A 9,949-nucleotide genomic window follows, 5' to 3' on the forward strand; every position below is an offset into this window, starting at 1 on the left:
CCTTTCCCCCTCTCCCCCCTCCCTCTCCCACCCACTCCCTCCCACTGCCCTGCTCCCCTGCTTGTGTGCTCGCTTGCTTGCTCTCTCAAAAAAAGAAAGATATTAATAATGAAAAAGTTTGAAATATTGTGAGAATTAGCAAAATGTGACACAGACATGAAGTGAACAAATGCTGTTGGAAAAATTGTGCCAATAGACATGGTCCGTGTAGGGTTGCCACAAACCTCCCATGTGTAAAAACACAGTATCTGCAAAGTGCAGTGAAGTGAAACACAATAAAATTTCATTATGATGTTGAATAAAAGTAGTAAGAGTGGGCAGGCACCGTATTGTCTTGTTTCTGATCTTAGAGGAAAGCTTTTAACTTTACACTGTTGTTTATGATGTCCTGTGGGCTTGTTGCATATGGCCTTTATTATGTGGAGGTACATTCCCTCTCCACCTGCTTTGTTGGTGATTTTTATTATGAGTGGATGCTGAACTTCAAAATTGTATTTCTGATGGGCCTATTTCTTTTCAGCAGGCATATGGCTATGGTCCATACAGTGGTGCGTACCCTCCAGGAACTCAAGTTGTCTATGCTGCAAGTGGACAGGCTTATGCTGTACCCTACCAGTACCCGTATGCAGGTACCCCACGCCCACCTTCCATTCCTTATTTCTCTTCATTTACTGGGTGGATCTGTGAGGCCTCAAGGAATTGTATTTCTTAGTTTAAGGATAAGTGAGCAGTGCTTCTGGTTATAGACCACAAATGATTCTACTATGCTTTAAAAAAAAAAAAAAGTTATGTATTTTTACGTTGTCTTATAAAGTTGGAGTAGGCTTGTGTTGTTTTTTTTTTATTTAAAAAATTTTTTTTACATTTATTTATTTTTGGGGGAGGGGCAGAGAGAGAAGGAGACACAGAATCCCAAGCAGGCTCCAGGCTCCAAGCTGTCAGCACAGAGCCTGACGCAGGGCTCGAACTCACAAATCACAAGATCATGACCTGAGCCGAAGTCGGACAGTTAACCGACTGAGCCACCCAGGTGCCCCAGAGTAGGCTTGTTAAAACTTCACTGTTGTATCCAAATTTATTCCCAAGGAGAGAATTTGTACCTACTGGTATTCACTTATATCCCATTTTAAACGATAACTTTCTCCTGTTTTTTCTCTTCTGGTAACATCCTTCAGATATTATCACTACTGAGGCGATACCCCATTTTGCAAGTGAAATAAAGGCCTGGAAGGTTCTTACATTTATTCCAGGCTTTTGATGCACTTCCATTTTTTACCTTACCTGAGGAAAATTGTAGTTGTAACTGGCCTTTGTAGGTAGCATCAAGTCCTGGGTGCAGTTTGGGCAGTGGGAGGTCTAAGGTGGAGGTGCAGGAGAGTGCTGGCTGTGAGGCCAGAGCCTACAGTCAGGATGAGGGGGCCCAAGAGCCCCCATCATGTGGTTGATGGACTGAAGAACAAGGCCACACCCAGAAGCCCAGAGAAGGGAAGTCAGGCAGAGGTGGTTGCAGTGGGCATGGCATATCGGATCAATGTATAAGTGAATGAAGCTGGCAAATAGCTTACAAGAGTCCTGAGCCCATAGAGTGGTTGGGAATCTGAATCTGAGGGCGCTGTGAACAAACCTAGTGCAGTGTCTTACCACGGCAGTGGAAGAAGAATCTGTTGCCAGAGAGGTAAGTGGTCACTGATGTTAATCTCACAGAGAGGCCCAGGGCTGCCGCCCCCTGACTCAAAGTATCCTGCTAATTAGTGGTGGTTACTTTGGTGTCTCATAGGTGAGCATTCAGTATGAGAGGTTCTCTGCTTATCTGTTCCTGCAATCTGATGTAGTTCACTCAACTAGCATGGACTGTGACTTTTTGACTTTTTTTCATGTCAAATTGAATACTAATAAAATGATGATGCTAAAAAATGAAGTATTTGTTGGCCCTGTGATCTTAGCACAACTATTTTTGTTTGAATTACTTTCCCCATACAAAATAAATTTTTGTCATTGAAATCTTATATCACCTTTTGCATTTCTTTTCTCATTTTAAAATTCTGTGTATTCTGAGTGCTGCATAATTTCCGTAAGTATTTTTAATGACTGCATATTATCATATTGGGTGATCTTCTGGTATTAACTGTTTACTTTTTCCTGTTTGCAGTCATAAATGTTGCTTTGAACATGTCTAATGATTTTCTTTTTCATTCCTGTTAGATCTTAGAATACGTTTTTCATTTCTGTGTATTAAGTTAATGTGTTAAAGGGCATAGACATTTATTTTTCTTTTGATACCATTGAAATTTAGAAAGCTTCTCAAACATGCAGAAGTATGGACAATAGTGTAATGAACTGTCATTTGTCCATTACCACCTTCAGCTAGCATATCATGCCTAATTTTGTTTCACCTCCATCTCCTGTCATCTTTGGATTGTTTTGAGGGAAATCCACACTATATCCTTTCATCTGACAGTATTACAGTAAATCTTAATACCATTTATTTAATTTTTTTAAATGTTTATTCATTTTTGAGACACAGAGAGAGACAGAGCATGAGCAGGGGAAGGGCAGAGAGAGGGAGTCACAGAATCTGAAGCAGTCTCCAGGCTCTGAGCTGTCAGCACAGAGCTCGACACGGGGCTCGAACTCACGAACTGCGAGATCATGACCTGAGCTGAAGTCAGACGCTTAACTGACTGAGCCACCCAGGCGCCCCAAATCTTGATACCATTTGCCCAGTTGATTCTCAGAACAGTTTGCCAGTTTCTTTCTTTTTTTTTGAAGAAAATCTATTGTTATTATTTTTAATTATGGTAAAAAAAAACAAGTACCATAAAATTTACTTTTTTAAAAACCATTTTAATTGTACAGTTCAGTAGTGTTAAGTACATTCACATTGTTGTGCATCAGATTTCCAGAATTTTTCATCTTCCCATATTGAAACTGTACTCGTTAAACAACAACTTCCCTTTTCCTTCCTCCCAGCCCCTGATAACCACTATTATACTTTATTTTTCTGTGAATTTGGATACTTTAGACATCTCATATAGGTGGAATCCTATAGTATGTGTATTTTTGTGACTGGTTTATTTCACTTAGCATTATGGTTTTTTTTCTTTCTTCTTTTTTTTTTTTTTCTTTAAAGGAACTTTTATTTTTTTCTACTACTTCAATGATAGAATTGGAGATGTAGCCTGGTGGGGAGGAATCAATGATAGACTGAGTTTGAAAAGGGAATAATTTAAGACTGGTCCAACTGAGGCCAGAGACCATTTACATGAGAAGAAAGGCAAATGACTAATAACAAAAAATTCAACTTCACTAATAAAGACATGCAAATTGAAATGAGATACCATTTCTGCTGATCACATTGGCAAAAATGAAGATATTCTTCAGTGTTGGTAAAATTTGCCAGTTTCTACCACTTCTAGGAAGTTCCTGAAGCACTGGTTTCTCAGTTGTCCTGAAAGATTGCCTATTGTTAATAGCTCTAAAAGTTTTGATACCCTCCTTGGGTCTAAAGTGGATCCTTAGGTTGCTTTAGTTTACATTTTTCTGCTGACTGGCAGAGATAAACATGGTGTAATTTTTTACAAACTTGATCTCTTTGCCTCTTTGTCTTGCAGTTGGTGGGTTTTAAGCCCTAGCCTACCATGCCATGAGAGCGAACTTCTTTCTTACTCAGCCCCCAGACCTCTGACTGGGGTAATCTCAGCTGTTTCTTACTGTGTAGAAGAGCAGATGTTTTGCAGAAGTGCTAGTAAAGGGAATTTCTGTAAATTGGATTCTTTACTTGCTCTTGCCTTTCTTCATAGAAAAAGAGATAGCCCTCTCATGAGCACCCTCAAGATACTTGCTGCAGAGGGCAGAGTCAAGAAGTAGGTGGGCATTCAGCATTAGCATTGTGACCCATCTAGCAGGTATACTTGCTGTGGAGAGGGTGAGTTGAGTTTGTGGTCATCCCCCAGTAGCCTTGTCCTGATGACCAGATTGGAGCTTCTCAGTCTCTTTCTGGATACCCCAGCGCTTGACCAGCTTCATGACATTATGTGGTCTTTAGACACCATAGTCATGCATATAGCAGGTTAAAGGCCTTCTCTCTTTTAAAAAAAAAAAATTTTTTTAATGTTTATTTATTTTTGAGAGAGAAAGAGAGACAGAGCACAAGCAGGGGAGGGGCAGAGAGAGAGGGAGACACAGAATCTGAAGCAGGCTACAGGTTCTGAGCTGTTGGCACAGAGCCGGACGCGGGGCTCGAACCCACGAACTGTGAGATCATGACATGAGCTGAAGTCGGACGCTTAACTGACTGAGCCACCTAGGTGCCCCAAGGCCTTCTATTTAATATGATTGGAGCCAGTGGTCAGTCAGCCAATTAAAAAAGTACAAAGGGTGCTGTGTACACGCTATGAGTGTTCTGTTTTATTTTATTTTTTAATTTATTTTTTTTTTAATTTTTTTTTTCAACGTTTATTTATTTTTGGGACAGAGAGAGACAGAGCATGAACCGGGGAGGGGCAGAGAGAGAGGGAGACACAGAATCGGAAACAGGCTTCAGGCTCTGAGCCATCAGCCCAGAGCCTGACGCGGGGCTCGAACTCACGGACCGCGAGATCGTGACCTGGCTGAAGTCGGACGCTTAACCGACTGCGCCACCCAGGCGCCCCGAGTGTTCTGTTTTAATTTACCTGTGTTAGTGGACAGTGTTCAGCTGTCTTTTGACATGGGCTCTAGGATTTTGCTTTGCATTGGCTCCTTTGGTTGGAGTTTTCTTGTCTTGTAAACACTGTGCTCATGACCTATCACCGCATCGCGGTTTCCCTTGGTAAGTACAAACAAGTCTAGGTTTTAAGATTCTTTTTTTAGTTTTTTAGTTTACTCATTTCCTTGCTCTGATAGTAATTTGTGAGTTACCTGCCTTTATTCAGTCCACCCTAAAGTATCGAACTTAGTTATCCTGGAAGCAATAGCTGCCTGTTTCACATTCACATTTTGACCGTTTATGTAAAGCTTAGTTAAGTTAGGTAATTACAGTACATACAACTTAGAAATGTCCCCAGCTGACTTGGGTAAGGATTTCTCTTCCTGGTAGGAGCAGAGGCAAACAGGAGCTGCAGGAGAGGTCTCTCCTGGTCATGTAGTGCAGGAGGCCCTTGATGTGATCTACTGAGGGAATGTAGATTTAGATTGTCCAAGGGATCTTCTAATTAAGTCAGCTTGCAAGTTCCTACTATCCTACATTTCATAGTTCCATTTGCCTAATTGAAAACTTTTAAATTTCAAGGCAGTGAAAGTAAATACTACTAGTTCACCAATTTTGAAAGGTAAACATTGCATAAAACATTGTTTGCTTCCAGTGCTGTTACCTGTACTTGATCAGCCCTTTGTTTATAATGGTGTCATTCTACTGTGCAGCTTTGGTGTTTTTTCTTTTCTCTTCTATTCTCCTCCATCATATTTGAGGTATTAGTGGTTTATGAGTGCACACTTGTAGCCTGAGTGCCTGGGTTTGCATGCCTTTATTGCCATTAACCCGTGTGCCTCACTTTTGCCCATCTGTAAAATGGGTATAATAATAAACTCAACTCATAGGGTTGTTAGTATTAAGTGAGTCAGTACATGTAAATGCTTGTAGTACTGTAATTGCTTAGAGTACTAAGGACTTCTAAATGTTAGCCTTTATTTTGCTGTTGGTTTTCATCTACATATACACATTACTGTTGTATTAGTTTCTTGCTCCCGTAGGGTTGAACTGTTAAGGGAACAGCAGGTCAGGGAGGGAAGTTAACATTATTTATATTTGAGTAATTTTAAAGCTAATTAGCTGTTAGATAGTATAGCTGTGAAGTATAGAACAGAACAAATAGTACATTTCCAGTTGTAAACTTTAGTCATGCAAATTAAATATTAAAGTTGTTTAAAGTTTGCTTTTTAGAAGTTTTCCCCTTAACGTAAGTATTTTCCCCCATAAAGACCTATGATTAAAAATGAGCAAGTTTTATTAGCAGATTTAAGGTTTAATTTAAAAATCGTTTACATGAATATCAAGAAGCTAATTAGCTTTTAAATGGATTTTTCATTTTCAGCTTTAGGTGCAGATTCTTGCCTCTCACGATGCGGGCTCTGTGTATCTCCCATGCTCTCCTGTATCTACCTGTCATCCTAATAAGTGTGACTGGAGGGGAGAAGTGGACATTGGAGACCAGAGCTTACAGCTGCATTAGGATCCTGCTGTTTGCAGTGTTTGGGGGAGGGCAGAAGTAGACATTGGGGACTGGAGCTTACAGCTGCACTAGGACCCTGGCTGTTTGCAGCGTTTGGGGGAAGGCAGAAGTGGACAATGGGGACTGGAGCTTACAGCTGCACTAGGACCCTGCTGTGTGCAGTGCTTGGGGGAGGGCAGAAGTGGACACTGGAGACAGGAGCTTACAGCTGCAGTAGGATCCTGCTGTTTGCAGTGTTTGGGGGAGAAGTGGACATTGGGGACTGGAGCTTACAGCTGCACTAGGACCCTGCTATTTGCAGCGTTTGGGGGTTTGGACCTTGGAAAGTTGAGCACCTTGGTTTCCTCTTACTGCAGTCTTAGAAACAGTCACCATGGCCTGTTCTGGGGGAGAGCCGGGGAGCACCCACTCAGCGACTCCACACACCTGTTGACAGGAAGACAGCACTGTAGGAGAGCGATGCACATGCGGGGAAATGTGACCTCTGCCACTTCAGGGCACACTGTCTTTATGAAGGAATGTTGGACTTCACAAACTGCTCCTAACAGCATCTGCTTTTTCACTTCTTTTTTAGGACTTTATGGACAACAGCCTGCCAACCAGATCATCATTCGGGAGCGGTATCGAGACAGCGACAGTGATCTGGCATTGGGCATGCTGGCCGGAGCAGCCACCGGCATGGCCTTAGGGTCTCTGTTCTGGGTCTTCTAGAGTCCTTCAGATCTGGATGTGCATAGCTTCTGATACCCTGTGTGCAATAATATAATTTTCAGGGCATTTCTGTTGGTGATAAATGTTTTTAATAATAGTTTAATTGTTCTTTTGAAAGTGATGACATCATAGTTCTAACTAATCCATACACGTACTATAGAGAAGGCTTCTGATTTGTGTTTAGCTAAAACATGGAATCTCTGGGGCACTGGCTCATTCCAGGAGTTTCATTCTAGAACTCTTGGAATACCTTATTTTGGACATACCTATTTAGAATGGCGTTTTCTTTTCAGAGTTAGGTATAGTGCTTAAGGGATAATTTAGTGTTCTGTTTATATATGGTGATGTATGAGTGAGCAATGTGGCAAGGAGAACTGCATCTTCTTTCTGTTTAACATTGAACTTTGAAGCCTTGGATCAGAGCTGGCTACATGTAACTTCAGGAGTTGTGGACTGGTAAGCAACCAGGAACTTCCCTGAGGCAGTGGGGTGGTATCCCCAGGACCTCTGGGGCCAGCAAGGCTGACTGCTCAGGATGATGGGGTAGGGTCAGCCCCCCTCCCCACCCTCCTCCCTCCCCACCTTCCTCCCCACCTCCTCTTAAAATGATGCTTCTTCATTTTATTCTTTGTTTTTTTTTTGGTATTATCCTTGGAAAATATCCCATATTAGGAATTGGCTTGAGCCTCAAAGTTTTATCCTTTAAAACTTGAAGAAGCCAAAACAGTTTGAAGTATGTGGAGGTAGATGTGCTTTATTCAGAGAAGACCCTATGTTTTTAGTGTCTGCTTTGGATATTTTTATTGCCACATCAGCCTACTTATAGCTTATTTTGCTACTTGTTGAGAAAGTGGTATTAAGAGTGGTGAGGAAATGGAATGAGAGCCATACTTACAGTGTGACTGTGTCAGGCCTCTGGGGATCACACTGTGCAGAGGGTGCTCTTTTCCTCTCTTCTGTCCTTCTGAAGAGCAGGTGTCCTGCTTTGTGCAGGACTGGGGCACTGTGATTGTCCCCCAAGCACTGGGGTTCATGGAGCCCTGGTGATGTATAGTGGGGGCTCTTGGGACCATGGCTGTTGGGGAGACTCAGGTTACAGATGGGAAATGATTGCCTAAGGACATGAATGACCTTCTGTCAAGGTATTACTCAGCTTGACCAGGACATGGGCTTTGTTTTTATTCCTGACACAGAAGCTTAAACCATGTAATTTTGAGCCCCAGCTATGTGTGAAGCTCTGGAAAACCCATAATCCTGCACTTCTGTTATTTCTTTATATGAATTTGTAAAGCCCAAAATTAGTCCAGTCTTCTGTCCTGCAAGCTTTAAAAAATGTACTTCCACCAAGGCAGTTTAGCACAGTAATAGTCCCTACGCTGGCACTCCAAAATACACTCCCTAGTAGCACAAATTCTGTTTTTATTTTCTGTGGCCAGTTATATACATAACTTGTTTCATAGGTCAACTGACTCCATCTCTGAGCAGACTTAAATAGATCTCCATATGAAGCCATCTGCCAAACGACCTTGATGTCAGGTCTGTTTTCCTGGGCAGTTCTGCTGAACTTACACTGTAGAGTTTGTTTCTAGTTGAAAGGAGGTGCACTTGACTGTCACCCCTTTGGATATTTGAGACAGTGGAAAATTGCCAACTGTGATTTGTGACAAGGTTGGTTTTGATGATTAAAAATGTTGCTCTTATGATTTTACATCCTTTGTAGTAAGAATGGCTTTGTTTAGATGATAGTCATTATTAAGAGCTGTATGCTTTACTAATAAAATATTAAACAGTTTTTAATGTGGTATTGGGGTATTGATTTTGAACTTGGAGTTCCTGGAACCACAGGGTACTGAGTTATGTTGCTGAAATGCCTGGGAAGCAGAGTCCCCCCTCTGACAGAAGGGGCAGGTGTAAACTGAAGCTTGGGCACATGTGTGTGCACTCTGTTGGCCAGCCCCATTGGGCAGCCACAGTTGAACCTGGAAATTCAGTGTTGCCAGTGACTTGATGCTGTTAGGAAATGCATAGTAGGTATAAAGATGGGCTGAGATACTTCATTTCCTTGGTCCAATTTCTGTAGATGCCAGCTTTGTGATTGCCTCGATTTAGGTAATCCTAAATCAAAAAAAGTTAGATGAGGTGGAAGGAACTTGTTCAGGTGTGAGTGAGCTTTTCTCACTTTCATGTGTGGAAGAAGTTGCCCACTGACATTGCACACATGCCAAGCTGATTGTTTTTTGGTTACTGGAGTGAACTTCAGAGTCTTAGATAGTAAGGAGAAAAGAAAGACCAGTGGCTGTGTTTCAGATGATCATCCTAAAACAGGCCAGACCTGGACCCAAGACACTGGTCTCAACCATGGTTGAGACGAATGGCCTAAGTTTATTTTCTGCATCAGTTATGATCCTGTTTCATTTTTCTTTCTCCTTCCCAAGTTTATGTAGACACAGGCATGGAATGTAGTTCCATTTCTTCCCCCCCTAGAATTGATCTGTTTTCTGATTGCTTCCCTCTCATATTCTCTTGTGTCCACAGAACCTATTTTCCCTGTATATGCAAATTGTATGTTTATAAGTGAAAATGTTAATACATTAAATGGTTAACCTTAAAGCAGGTTGCATTGTGACTTGTTTTTTTAAATTAAATTTAGTTAAACTAAATAAAACCCAGCTTACCTATTTTTCCCACTATCCACCCCCACTTCTGGCAACCACCAATCCATTTTTTAAAAAAATTATAGTAACACACTGTCAGTTTTTTCTGCTACATCATGGGCAATAAGAATGGCAGTTACTGAGTGGGGCGCCCAGGTGACTCAGTTGGTTAAGTGTCTGACTTTGGCTCAGGTCATGATCTCACGGTTCATGATTTGGAGCCCCGCATAGGGCTCTGTGCTGACAGCTTGGAGCCTGGAACCTACTTTGGATTCTGTGTCTCCCTTGCTCTCTTCCCCTCCCCCACACGTGTTCTGCCTTTCTGTCTCTCAGAAATAAATAAACATTAAAAAGAAATTAAAAAAAAAGAAGAAT

The 9,949-nt window shown here is 41.6% G+C and overlaps 1 protein-coding gene across 4 annotated transcripts in view; it reads left to right on the top strand.

Annotated features, from left to right (window-relative positions):
• The window catches only part of PLEKHB2 (pleckstrin homology domain containing B2), a 43,693-nt gene extending 34,163 nt beyond the window's left edge, over positions 1-9,530 (top strand). For 3 of the 4 annotated variants that reach the window (XM_040474698.1, XM_040474702.1, XM_040474700.1), the window contains 2 exons: positions 521-629; positions 6,784-9,530. In XM_040474698.1, the coding sequence (XP_040330632.1) occupies positions 521-629; positions 6,784-6,920 (246 nt within the window). In that variant the 3' untranslated portion in view covers positions 6,921-9,530. The remainder of the gene's footprint in view (positions 1-520; positions 630-6,783) is intronic. The other variant, XM_040474699.1, reaches the window with a different exon arrangement.
• The last annotated feature ends 419 nt before the right edge of the window (positions 9,531-9,949 follow it).

This window comes from Herpailurus yagouaroundi, unplaced genomic scaffold (genome assembly GCF_014898765.1).
Source record: "Herpailurus yagouaroundi ecotype Mexico unplaced genomic scaffold, PumYag 140, whole genome shotgun sequence".
NCBI classification, from domain to species: Eukaryota; Metazoa; Chordata; class Mammalia; order Carnivora; family Felidae; genus Herpailurus; species Herpailurus yagouaroundi.